The sequence below is a fragment of the Scyliorhinus torazame genome, chromosome 7 (genome assembly GCF_047496885.1).
Source record: "Scyliorhinus torazame isolate Kashiwa2021f chromosome 7, sScyTor2.1, whole genome shotgun sequence".
NCBI lineage: Eukaryota > Metazoa > Chordata > Chondrichthyes > Carcharhiniformes > Scyliorhinidae > Scyliorhinus > Scyliorhinus torazame.
The window spans coordinates 210,955,992-210,970,413 of NC_092713.1; the positions used below are offsets into that span (position 1 = coordinate 210,955,992).

A 14,422-nucleotide genomic window follows, 5' to 3' on the forward strand; every position below is an offset into this window, starting at 1 on the left:
CCCTGACCCTCCGCCTTCTTCTCCTGTATCGCAGGCTCCACACCAGCTTTCAACAGTTGTTCGCTCCTTTTTGGAGCACTTCTGGTCCACGAATCCATAAACCGGTAGGATACTCTCTTCTTCCACCTCTCCTGCACCTTACACCATCATTCAGGGGTGGCATGTGGGACTGCGGCGCTGAGGACCCGGGTTCGAATCCCAGCCCTGGGTCACTGTCCGTGTGGAATTTGCACATTCTCCCCATGTCTAACCGGTTTCTCTTTTCTATGTACCTTCTCTGTATCGTACCTCCTGCCTTCATTCTTTTCTTTATTTCTTTGGATTTTCTTCATTCTTTCATGTTTCTGTGTAATCTGAATCAATGCTTTGGTATAAAAGTACTAACCATCTTGTTTCTTTCTTCTCTCACTGTTGGCCTGACTTATTCCTCATTGTCTATCTCCAACTCCTTCAGTATTATGAAGTGAAAGCGCTAATTATCTCACAAGACATTGAAGTACTTAACATAGTGTTAAGGTGCTTAATCTCTGCACACACATGCTTTTTTAAATATATTAAAGAAAAGTATATATAACTGTGCGACAGTTTCGGACTGGTTCCTGGTTAGATTTTTAGAATCTTTCAAACAAATTACACATGTAGCCCTTTATTGTTCACTTTTTAAATTTGTATGCTTTAACATCACAAATATGTGTCACCTTCATCCAAATCTATTTTTCCTGTTTTATCCCTTTTTGGAAATTATTATTTTACAATTTTGGTCATGCTGTTAAATTAAACACTCAGTTGGCTTCTGTTCATCATTATCTTTTGTTTCAAAACAAAACCCAGTATGTGAAAGAGTTGAGCAGAATCCACGACCAAAAATCAATTTTACTGATCCAAATTGTTTAAAGAGGCAATGTCCCTAAGTATTTTTATTTAACTCACATGGCATGACAATTCCAATTTACTTGTGAAAGTTGATCTTCACTCAAAGGATGACCAAGACTGTGCTTGTAGAGGATAATGTAACATTTCTAAAATGCAGTGCCTTCCAAATAAAGTGAATTACATGAATTCTCTTTAAGTTTTGCCTGAAAAATTAAAGATTGGTGCTTAATTAAAAGAATTAAGTAATTGTCTTCATGGCATGTTTATAGTTTCTCCTGCAAGATTATTATCATTATGCCAGGAAGAGAGAAGCAAAACTGTAGTTGCTGCCCTTTATTGATTTCTATTTTAAAATCATCCATGTTTTCAAATCTCATGACCGCTTTGTTTTAACATCCTTCATCTTTGGAAACTTTCAAGACTGCACTGTTAGAATTCTGGCTTCTTGAGCATCCCCAATTTTAATTGCTCTACCATTGGGGGCTGTGCTTTTAGTTGCCTTGGCCCTAAACTCTAGAATACCCTCCCTAAATTTCTTCACCTCATTTGGTCACCTTTCCTGATTTTTCCTTCTGTGGCTCATTGTTGAAAAATGTCAAAAATTGCATTATTTCTCCTCTTTTTACAAAGCACCTTGGGACTTTAAAAAAAATAAATTTAAAGTACCCAATTAATTTTTTCCAATTAAGGGGCAATTTAGCGTGGCCAATCCACCTAGCCTGCACATCGTTGGGTTGTGGGGGTGAAATCCACGCAGCCACGGGGAGAATGTGCAAACTGCACACGGACAGTGACCCAGAGCCGGGATCGAACCTGGGACCTCGGCGCCGTGAGGCTGCAGGGCTAACCCACTGTGCCACCGTGCTGCCCGGCCTTGGGACTTTTTTTATACATTAATTGTACTATCTGAATATACATTGTTGGTTTTGTGCATTATTATTGTTGGTGCACAGCATTTTAAAAGATGTGTCATCCTTTATAAGATTTCTGATCATTTTATTGTTTTGTTTTGTCAATAGGTAAATGGGAATGTCCATGGCATCAATGTGATGTGTGTGGAAAAGAGGCGGTCTCTTTCTGTGAGCTATGCCCCAGTTCTTTCTGCATGGATCATAGGGATGGAGCTCTCTTCATCTCCAAATTAGATGGCCGACTTAGCTGTAATGAACATGATCCGTGTGGCCCTGTTCCTTTGGAACCAGGAGAAATCAGAGAGATTATGCCACCACCCAGCAAACATGTATTACAGACCTTGCAACCATCAGATTCCACAAACATTCGGTGAATGGAGTGTCTGTTTATGGTGTGCCTCTGACAGGAGCTTTATTGAGAAAAGTGAAAAAGCTGCCTTCATTTCAGTAGAAGACAGATATTCAAACTGAATGTGAGTGTGCGTGTGTGTCTGTGTATACATATGGGTGGAGTCAACTTAGTTCACAAATGCGAGATGCATAATTCCTGGTAACCTATGGGTTATTCATGCTGAGTAAAATGAACTTGGACAGACAGGAAATTGAACCACATGCTCTTCTTCCCAATATATTTAGCACAATTATACTTGGATTTATACCTGGGACACACAACTGGCATGCTCAGGTCCACACAAAAATTCCGGTTAAACCTACTGCAAGGCCAGTTATTTTCTGACAATGAACAGAGTTATGTGTAGATTTTTTAATGTGATGTGCTATGATGTTCACATAACGCAGGATTAGCAAAATCATCAGGCATGTTTCTGACATTGAATGCTCAGTCTCGTTCGACACCTAGAAATAGGAAATCACTGAAAGGAGTAGTTGCTATGTGCTATAATGAATGCATCTTGTGGGCTTGTAAGTTCAGTTCATTGAATAAGTCTGCTTCTTCCAAGCAGTTCAACAATAACCTAATAGCAAGCCCTCATTGAAACTGACAAACTGAACATTGATATATATATCTAGTATTCAGGATGATTAATTGCCCGGGAAGGGATATAATGTGCTGGAGCATTGTCATTTCACCTCCAGAATCATACTCTCCCCTCCAGTACATGATCATGAAACTAGCTCGAATACAGGGAACAAACATCTGAGTCATACAAAATGGGTTTGAGCATACAAATCAAGATCAGAGTGAAATTATCTCAAGAGTGCAGCGCTAATTCTTGATCATAGAACCCATTAAAAAGAATCTGTTGCGACTGGTACACTGCTTTGTGTCTGGTCTGGACCATACCTAACTTAGATGTGGATGACGCACAACAAGAAAAGGTGTTTGCCAGTGCTGTAGGCCTCACTCCGAGCAGCACACATTTACAAAATAAATGTTAGCTATAGTGAATTGAAATTTTTTTTAAGTGTTGATGGGAAGTTTAGCTGAGCAGTTGCACGCTGACAAAAACTACAGCCTTGATGATAAGACAGCATGATTTATCTGCTGAAGTGATACTTATTTCTTTGCCAATTTCAAGCTGAACGTTTGGTGTGTTTCACTGAGTTGTGCTGACTCAACCTGCTTCAATCAAACTAGCTGGTTGATGGTGAAGGCACGTGCCACTTAACTGGAGAACTTTGCTGTTAGTATTTTTTTAATGCTGTCAGTTTTTTTTAATGCAATAACATAGATCATTTTTTGTTTTACATTTGTTTTATTTTCAGCTATATTTAAATCATTTCAACTCTTTGACATGTTTAAGTTGGACCAACATTTTAGGAAATTAAATTTTATTGATATACAGCTACAATGTGTTCACTAGCTCCACCTTCTGGACATAAGGCAAACAAACATCAGACTGCAGAAACTAAGGGTGGAATTTTATGGGCCCTCCCGCCGATGGAATTTTCCAGTTCCGCCAAATTCAATGGACTCCTGAACAGTTTGCCACATTTCCAATCCCACCCCCGCCACAATGAGGGCCATAAATTTCCACCCCAAATTAGGAAAAATTCTGTCTTTCAAAATCTGGAGAATGTGTCTGAGGGAAAATATCCCTCGACCTTTAAGAAAAGGAAGACAATCACCTAATTTTGGATTTAAATAATTGGGTTGTTGGTTCAACAAACTTCCTTGTCAAAGTCAGTCTGTTGGTTCACCAAGGCTTTCTGAATGAACTTCAATGTCATCATATCTTATTGATCCATTGTGAGGTCTTTCCATTTAAAATTTGCAATGCCGCCAAATCTTTAAATGATACATCACCAGCCTTTTTAAATTAATTGTTTGGTTTTAACGTCTTGCAAGATTGCAGAAATCCTGTAATGATGTTTACTCAGATAAGGTTTCCAAGGAGAGTAATTCTTGAGGGTGAGTGAATTACTATGATTACATTAATCTTCCCCAATAGTTTGATTATTCTTAGGAATAACTTTACCTCGTGTAATCTCTAAATATGATGGACACAATCCTTCTAGGATTTAGCAATTTCACAATTCATTGGTCATGTTAACCTTGCAAATTAAAGTTCACTACTTGAAGTAGTGTAGTGGGTTGGATACCTAGAAATCGCGGTTCAGATGTAGCCCAGAATGATGGGGTGAACGTTTCTCTGTTAGTTGATTATCAACAGTTTACACGGAGTAACTTTGCTCAGTCTTGTTTCAGTTCATGGTGGCATGGGCCCACTACGCTACATTGCCCACTACTAATTTGCAGTGTTATTGAAAGGCTAAGAGATGTCAGATGGCAAAGTGTTACACTGGTGAAGTAAGTATTCTGAAATGGCGGCTGCAGCATGTTGTTAGATTTAGCAACAGTAACTTTATTCTGCAACTTATCCAATGCCTGACCTGGAACTGCTCAGTGCTACGTCCAAGAAAATGGAAAGTGGTCTATTCCTCAGCTCTAACTTCACACTTATTGTTGAGTGCAACAGAAAGTAACATTAACCTTTATATTTACAGTTAGTTCAATCAGAAAATGACTAGATCTGTGCTCAGCTTTTCGATAAAGCTCCAGTTTAAAAAATGTAGCATTCACTCCTCGGTGCAGCAGCAATTGGTATTTGTATTATCCCACCCACCTACCTACATATTCTAAGATGGGCATAATACTGAATGATTCCTGGTGGAAAGATGTTCACTGAACGAAGAGAGATTCATATCTATTCTAGGAGTCACTGGCTTGCCTTGATGTTTGGTATTCTAGTATGTGCCAGATTTGTAACTTTTCTACTATTGCATTGGATGTATTAAACTAGCATTGTGATAATAGTGGACCTATTCACAAAATAGTAGTGGTGCAAAAGCATTTGCACCAAAGATATTCGAAATAATAAATTTTTAAAAATAAATTTAATGTGTGCTAGTTGTTGCATCCAGTTCAAGTTGGGGATGTACTGTACTTTGGTTCTAAAGTTCAGCAAATGTGCAGTTTTTAATATGTTTCTCAAATGTATTATTCTGTATTTTCTGTTTTAGCTGCCTCTTTTATTTCAACACATGAGCCAGCCATATATTCCATGATTCCACTGCCAATAGCAAACATTGCCCCATTATTTCCTCTGTGAGGATAGTTATTGAATTGCTATTAGCTAGCCTGTACAGTAGCTAGGTCAAGAAGAGTGATGATAATCTTGGGTCTCACTGATAGCATCAGACAGCTGACCACAAATTTGTGAAGACAATTTCCTAACCATTATGCTACACCCCCATTACAGATACATAGCATGTGTAATCAAAACAAAATTTCTATTTCCCAGAGAGTTTAGTTGGAATTCAGCTATGCATTTCAAGAAGGTCTCAGTTTCGAACTCTAGCCTGTGCCAAGTCAGCCAATCTTAGCTGGGCAAGTGGTAATGCATCATTTATCTTTAAAATCTCAGATTAGGGGAATGGTATTGACCAGACTGCAATTCCTCACCACCATCGAACAGTTCTTTCTGAAGATCATTTTATGTGGGCATTGATGAGGACATGATCAGATTCAAAGTTGAAGCTCTTTATGGTTGAATATCCTGTTGAAGCTCATTTTCTAGTCACTGACATCAAGGTTGACCCCTTGGGCAAGATGTTGTAGGGTACCAGGTACCAGTGGAATAAAACTGTTTTAAAAAGAATAAGAAAAATAATTTTTTACATGTGGTAAATATAGAAAAAGTACATGCAGTACAGAGTACTTTTCTGGACTCTTGATACTTACAGTTAGCAACCAGGATGGGAAAAAATGCTAATCAGAATGATTAGCAATTAATGCCCCATAATCTTAATGCAGTTGATCACTCTTGCAGAAGAAACTAGTCTTCCAATCAACTGGTTTTGTGAGGATGTTTAGTGATGAGCAAACATGGCAATATATATTCAAAATAAACTAGTACTTTGGCTTCACCCCAATTTTTTCATGACCTGGTGTCTTAAATTCATATGTTACGAGATCGGCACCTGCTGTTGTAACTGGTTCCTTCACATCTCAGTATGGTTTTTAGGAGATCCAAGTACCTACCTGTGTTGCAATTGTTGTCACTGATAATCCTATGTTGCTTTCATTTTAACCAAATACATTTGTTATCCGAAGAACAAACCTATATTTAAGACCTGGATAACAACATTGATCCAGAAAGTATACCAGCAAATGCCAGATAGAGGGATACATGGAATTCTGTGTGTACTTCTTATGCTGCTGCCTTAAATTTCAACTAGTTAAGTACTTTTCTTATCCAAGCAAATTTGGTACTGTTCATACTGGGCATTTTAAAGGAGTTAGAAACCTTTAGTTAATGCTTGTAAATTGGAAATCCTATTTTCTTTCTTTTTTTAAACGTATTTTATTACAAACTTGTATCAAAACAGGTTACAGTAAGTAAACACCCCGGGAAACATATTTCCCAACAATCAACTATACAGTCTCTACAAATTTTTCCCCTTTTTCGACCCCCCCCCCCCCACCCCCTTCGACGAATAGCTCCTCAAACACAGTCACAGACATCCCCCACCTTTTCTCAAACTCCCACGCTGAGCCCCTTAACTCATACTTTATCTTCTCTAACCGCAGGAAGTCGTACAGGTCACCCAACCATGCTTCTACCCCCGGTGGTGATGCCAACCGCCACTCCAGCAAAATTTGTCGCCATGCAATCAGAGAGGCGAAGGCCACGACATCGGCCTTCCTCCTCTCCATGAGCTCCGGCTTCTCTGAAACCCCAAATATTGCCACCAAAGGGTCCGGGTCCTCCACCCCCTCCACTATCCTGGCTAAGACCGCGAACACTCCCGCCCAGAATCTTACCAATTTTTCGCAACCCCAAAACATGTGTGCGTGATTCGCTGGCCCCCGCCCACACCTCTCACAGTCATCTGCTACCCCCTGAAAGAACCCACTCATTCTCGCCGGAGTCATATGCACCCTGTGCACCACCTTAAACTGTATCAGGCTCATCCTTGCACAAGAGGAAGTCCCGTTTACCCTTCACAGTGCCTCACTCCATACTCCCCAATTGATCTCCATTCCCAACTACGCTTCCCATTTCTCCTTGATCTTCACCACCTGATCACTCCCCTGCTTCCCCCAGCCACTTATATATAACCCAAATGTTTTCCTCCCCTTCCACATCCGGAAGCAGCAGTCGCTGCAGGGTGTATCCCGGCAACCTAGAGAACCCCCTCCAGACCTCTTGTGCAAAGTCCCTAACCTGCAGATACCTGAACTCACTATCCCTTGGCAGCTCTACCCTCTCCCTTAGCTCCTCCAGTCTGGCTAACCCTTCCTCCAAATACAAATCCCTCGCCTTGACCAGCCCCACTTCCCTCCACCTCCTTTATACACTATCCAGACCCCCGGCTCAAAATCATTATTCTCGCACAGCACCAACATCCCTTCCATCCTAAAATGCCTCCTCAGCTGATTCCATATCTTCCCCGTGGACTGTACCATTGGGCTCCCTGAATACCTATTCGGAGCCATTGGCAATGCTGCCGTCACGATAGCCTTCAAACTAGACCTCTTACAAGATTCCTCCTCCATCCTAACCCACTCTACCCCTTCTCCTTCCCACCACAGCTGCACCTTGTCCACATTCGCCGCCCAATAATAATGAAGCAAGTTCGGCAATGGCAACCCCCCCCCCCCCCCTTCTTCCTTTGTAGCAGGGTCCTCTCCACGCTCGGCACCTTCCCCGCCCATACAAAGTCCGAGATGATCGTGTCCTAGTTTCTTTTTAAAGAATTTTTGATAGTTACTTTAATGTTGACATTGTGAGACTTCTTTCAGTCCTTGTTATAGTATCACCAGTTGTGGAACGACCCAAGTATGATCTCAAGTACTTTCGGGATCCCAAACACAGATACTGAAATTTGATGTATGGCAGTTTTACTTGATCGTTATCTGAATCTGAACATTTTCTGCTTTTATTCATGAAAACTAACACTGAGCACTAAAACAGTCATGCCTCTGGTAACATTTCCAATACACGCATACTTTGAGCTTACACGTTGGATTTGCATCATGAATTAACTATCCCTGTTTGGACTGTTTTACATTGAATTTATTTGGTAAGTATCAAAAGAAAGGCAAATGGCAAACAAATAACAAATCACAAAAAGGCAAACAGGTAAGAATAATTGGAAATTGAATTAAATGTACAAAGCAAGCATTCTTAATGCAAACACTAATGGTTTTACAATGCTGAAATAAACTAAATACAGCGTTGCTGTTATTCGTGCAGATAAGCTTATGGTTATTCACTGGGACATCAATACATTTGTGGATAGTTCATGTTAATGTATTATGCTTGAACCAAGAAGGATTTTTCTTCATTGTGCACCTAGATTCTTAAAAGTAGAACTGATGCCCGAAAGAACACGACTGTTGCTGCCCAAAAGGTAAAGATATTGGCCATGTGAAAAGGGCCAATATCTTATTGGCCCAAGCTATACCAATCAAATATACCATATTTGACCCTCTAACAACACTGGACCAGTTGATTGCAGCCGATGCTGGACTTGGACTGCTGTGACCAAAATGAAGGGTCCTTGGACTAGGGAGAAGATTCTAGCCTCTGGTCACATTCCAGTGACACCCATGAGTTATCAATGAGATTGAGTTAATACTTGATTGTAATTCCCTGTATGTTTAACAAGACTGTTGGTATTTGCCAAAACAAAAGCAATATTCTGCAGATGATTAAAAGATAACAACTGAAAATGCAGGAAATATTCAACAGGTCAGACAGCATCTTTGGAGAGAAACAGGCTAATTGGCCAGAGTTTTCTGGTCATTCCTGCCTGCAGGATCATCTGGCCCTGCCGACATCAAACCCCCGCCGTGGGTTTCCCAACGACGGGGGGGGGGGGGGGGGTTCATACAACCGGAAACCCCTTTGATAATGGTCAGTGGTGGGCCGCCACCATGAAACATTCCACACGGAGCATGAAAAATCCCGCACATTGTTGCAGGTCACGATGACTCTTCATCAGAATACCGGAGCATAAAGTTCTGATGAAGGGTGATCATGATCTGAAACATTAGGCTGGATTTTCGTGGTATCAGGAAGACTCCAGGGCCTTTAAGAACAGTGGGCAGGGCCCAATTGTGTATTCCCATCGCCACAGCGTTTGCCATTGTAGGATAAGGGTGTAGGCTTGTACGGGTCATGAGCAACTCCCTGCACTCCCGACCTGGCTGTCTCCATTGGGAAGTTAGGCATCTCCTAGCACCAGTAACCCCCACACACACACACAAATGTTCAAGGAGCCGTGAGAACTTTTCAAGAATTCTGGGTTCACAGAACCTCAGAGGTATATTGAATCATAGTCTGGAAGAGAGAACGTTCTGAAAAGTACATTTGAAAGGGCTTACCCATATATTCCCCATGGAAACCTGTGCCCCTCCACCTACCCTCAATTGCCCCTTATACCCTCCATGCCAACCTCTGGCACTTACATGCCTATTCATCCAGTATTGAAAGAACCAATGAACCCTATCGTAAAGGTGACACTTGTGAAAAGGCTTAAAAAAACATTCACAACTTTTAATAATTGCTTTATTTACAGCCCTATAAAAGTGTCAGTCTACCAAACCTTTCAAGTATCAATAGCAGAAACTATAAATACTTGACATCACTTCATCTTGCGTATATAAACATTGTGCAATTAACCAAATAGACAAGAGAAAGGGCTATCAGCCAAACAATGTTTTCCCTTGTGTGCAGCTGTTTCAACAGACTAATGGATGTCTAGGCTCTTAACCAAGAATGCAATTCACTGCTTCACCATCTAATTTTTTTCTATTGCCGATTTTTACAATCCGTTTTCCTCCGGGCACTGCCCCCTTGCTAGACACAGTTCTATGAGCATCCCTATTTTTTTGTTAAAATATTATTTACTTATTATCCTTAACATTTGAACAACCTCATGTCTGCGTGGGTTTCACCCCCACAACCCAAAAGATGTACAGGGTAGGTGGATCGGCCATGCTAAATTGCCCCTTAATTGGAAAATAAATTGGATACACTGTTTAAAAAAATTTTTTTTATTGTATTATGAACCAAAAGTATTGTTTCATGTCACTTAAGGAAATTGAGATTTTCCTGTTTCATAAACGCAAAGCACTCATCAAGAGAAAATGTACCATTCTGCCTTAGAGTTGAGGGAAGCAGAAACGTACCTTCAGACTGTAGATATTCAGATAGTCAAACAACTAGATTATTAGCTAACATGCGCAGACTGCCTACAGAAGGTGCTCTCACATTACATAAATATGGGATCAAAGTTCAATTCAAAAAGTCAGACAGAGACCTCTAATTTTCTATTTGTAATTACTTAGCTTATCATTGGTATGTTGTGTATACCTTAAGTCAAAGGGTGATACCTACTTGTGTATTAAATCTAAAGCTTATATAAACCACTTTTTAAAAATAAATTTAGAGTATCCAATTCATTTTTTCCAATTAAGGGGCAATTCACCTACCCTGCACATCTTTGAGTTGTGGGGGAGAAACCCACGCAAACATGGGGAGAATGTGCAAACTCCACACGGACAGTGACCCAGAGCCGGGATCGAACCTGGGACTTCGGCGCCGTGAGGCAGCAAGCTAATCCACTGCGCCACCGTGCTGCCCATATAAACCACTGTTAACTAGAAATACAGTATCATAAATGCAGCATGCTATTCTACTGTTGAGGCACTTCAAAAGACTATACGTTTAACCTTTATTAGCCTCATGATTCACACTGCAGTGAAAGTATTTAAGAGCTACACCTAGTTTTAGTAAGGAGGCAAACCAGCAGCCAACCAATTATGTTTGTTGACTCCTAACTGCTCTTTAGAAGTACCAAGGATCAGGTGACCTTGGTGTGCATGTACACCGGTCCCTGAAGGTAGCAGGGCAGGTGAATCCAATGGTTGAGAAGACATATGGTATACTTGCCTTTATTAGCCAAAGCATAGAGTTTAAGAGCAGGGAGGTTGTGCTGGAACTGTATAAAACATTGGTTAGGCCACAGCTAGAGTATTGTGTGCAGTTCTGGAATCCACATTGTAGGGGTGATATGATAGCACTGGAAAGGCTGCAGAGGAGATTTACCAGGATGTTGCCTGGGCTGGAGAATTTTACCTATCAGGAGAGATTGGCTAGACTGGGGTTGTTTTCTTTGGAGGAGAGGAAACTGAGGGGTGACATAATTGAGATATATAAATTTATGAGGGGCATAGATAGAGTAGAGAGGAAAAAACCTTTCCCCTTGCTGGAGGGATCAATGACCAGGAGGCATAGATTTACGGTAAGGGGCAGGAGGTTTAATGGGGATATGAGGAAAAACCTTTTCACCCAGAGGGTGCTGGGAGTCTGGAACTCACTGCCTGAAAGGGTGATTGAGGCAGCGACCCTCATAACATTTGAGAAGTATTTAGATGTGCTCTTGCAATGCCAAGGCATACAAGGCTATGGACCAAGTTCTGGGAAATGGGATTAGAATACTAAGGTGTTTGTTTTTGACTGGCACAAACACGATGGGCCAAAGAGTCTTTTCTGTGGTGTAGACCTCTATGAAAGCAGAATTTTGGACGTGTGCACTTATGTGCGGAGTTATGCTAATTGTTCAAATGCTCATTGTTTAATTCAAGGCTTTCTTGTCAGCTCCTTGCTAACATAAAACTTTAAAAGTTGGTTTGCACTAGTTGCAATTATATCATGGTCTGTGCGAAGCCATAGCTGCAGTCAACCACTTCCTTAAGGTGTCAACCACCTGAAGCCAAATTTTGAATTCAAAACAGTCTGGTTGCAGTGTACAGTATATTTTGCATTACTAATGTTCACCAAAGTGCAAAATATGCGGCAATATATGCCTAGCAAGAGTGGATCTGGAGACAAAACGGTGGAGGATTTCTCTGGAACAGGTTCTAAAATAATGATTCACTTTAGTGTGTATTACAAATGGTGATATTACAGATATTTTGTGAATAAATTAAAAGCAGGCTACAGTAGGTTTTTATTTGGTTCATAAAACAGTTGTATATGTTTCTCCTTACTGTTCAAAGGGGAAATCTACCTGAATGATGATGCGAATATGCTGAAACTTCAGTGCATTATATAAATGATGCAATTAACTTTGGAAGGGAATAGTCAGCAAACGTTCTTGCTTCTGGTCACTATCCAATGATACCTACTGGAAAGTGTGTGTACGTGATGTATAATATGTGTGTGTATTTGTATATATAAACATATATGCTACAAAAGTTGTTTTAAGATGACCACTTGGACAAGTCAGAGAGTGGTCAGTACCCAGGGAACCCATCTAATCAAACATCAGAGTCAAGAAAGGAATGAAAACAAAATGTGCATTTAGCTGCTACTCAAAGTTCTGTGTAATTGAACGGAGGATGGGGGGGTGATTGTGAGCAACTTGTTGATCTTTTACTCTGCAGAAGCTGTGAACAAGTGTAAGTTATGTCACTTCCTATATGAAAGTACTTTTACTCTTAAAGGTTTCTTTTACTGGTATGTTTTACACACTGCATATTATCTTATATAAAGTAACAAAATTCAGTAACTTGAAGTATGGGAAGCTGAAATATTTAAAAAGTATTTAGCGGTTGTGTTTTGTCATTAACAGTTCCCATAAGTGGGAGTAGCTGGTCGGTATTTCTGGAACTTAAGTGAATTTCCCCCTCATCAGCTAAAACAAAATCCTGCCTTTGATAAGAACTGATGAAACAGCTGCCTGTGACAGCTATGAGGTGTGTCTTCTTGGTAGCTGCTGTCTGAATATCTCAAAGCAATATTTATAAATCTGTTAACAAGGAAGTGCACTTGTACCCATGACCCTATTTAAGATGGATTGCATATTGCCTGGGAAATAGTTAATAGTAAACACTTTTACAGGGTTTTCAAGTTGGTGGGAATATTGACGAGTATTTGATCTTAAAGGACCACTAGATTGAACATTTTGGCCTTGATTAGACTATTTTAGACAGTTGAATATACTCTAATGGAAGATTCATACAGAATATGTATCAAAAGCAAAGTTTTATATTTATAGAGTTGCAATGTATTACAGTCATTCATTGCAGTCTTGGAATTATTAGGAACTTTGGTTGGGGAGTGTAGTTTGATGAAAATTAAAGAGGAAATTTCTGAATGAATTAAGATTTATCATAGTGTATAGCACATACTGTTAGGAATATCCCCATTGATTATAAAACAAATAACACTGGATTTGAAATGCTGAATATAGTGGACTGAACAAGACCATTTGATGCCCAACTACTGCCTATCAGAATGCAGTGTCTTATGAACGGTATTGTCTGCGCGACTTGCTCAATAGCTATTGTTTGGGCTGTACAATAATCAGTGCTCAGTATACGTTTAATTGTTGCTTTTTTGTGAGTGTATGGCTTTGTAGTCAAGCTTTACAATCTGCCTTTAAGGCCTGTTTTAAAGGCCATCAAATTTCTGGTGGGCAAGATGTTATTTTTAAATAATTTGTTCTTTTAGCTGTCTGCCAGAAATATATTAAACCAAATCATGTTCCATAGTGAGGGATGTGTTCAGTGGTTAAATAACTGTTCATGAGAAAGGCTGTCCTGTGAAATAAGACCAAAATAACGTAGATCTTCTGTATTTGTACATGGTGAAAAAGAAGTCCGAGAATAAAGGTTACATTTACTGAAACGTAAAAAGTTTGTTGCTCTTTGCTATTTACGGTTCTGCAATTTAATTTTTTTCCCACTGTTTTGCTTTAGAGCCATAAAAGAAAGTACAACATACAGTTCTTAAATATTGGTGCTACTCCTTTTCTGAAATCAGAACCACCCAAAAATATCACTCCCCTATGTTCCTGAAAACGTCAAACGTGCACTTGATATAGGGCTCGATTCAACCAAATGGGAGCAAAGTCCCATAGCGAGCGCATTTAGCCGCGTGTTTCCAAGTGCTGAGAAACACGTGGCTAATCAGCGTAATTCACGTATAAGGGGCCTCATCAGGGAGCGCGTGACCGAGGTGCCACACAGCCCCATTTTGTACACTGCGGAGCTCCGCTCACTGGAACTCCCCAGCATAGCGAGAGATTGGAACACCATTTTCAAATGGCATCCCGATCTCCATGGCCCCCGAAGTGATCCCCAACTCCCTCTTTCTCCC

The 14,422-nt window shown here is 40.3% G+C and overlaps 1 protein-coding gene across 6 annotated transcripts in view; it reads left to right on the forward strand.

Moving 5' to 3' along the window:
* The window catches only part of LOC140426821 (uncharacterized), a 416,125-nt gene extending 402,166 nt beyond the window's left edge, over nucleotides 1-13,959 (forward strand). For all 6 annotated transcript variants that reach the window (XM_072512042.1, XM_072512041.1, XM_072512040.1 and 3 more), the window contains one exon: nucleotides 1,893-13,959. In XM_072512042.1, coding sequence (XP_072368143.1) covers nucleotides 1,893-2,158 — 266 coding nt within the window. In that variant the 3' untranslated portion in view covers nucleotides 2,159-13,959. The remainder of the gene's footprint in view (nucleotides 1-1,892) is intronic.
* The last annotated feature ends 463 nt before the right edge of the window (nucleotides 13,960-14,422 follow it).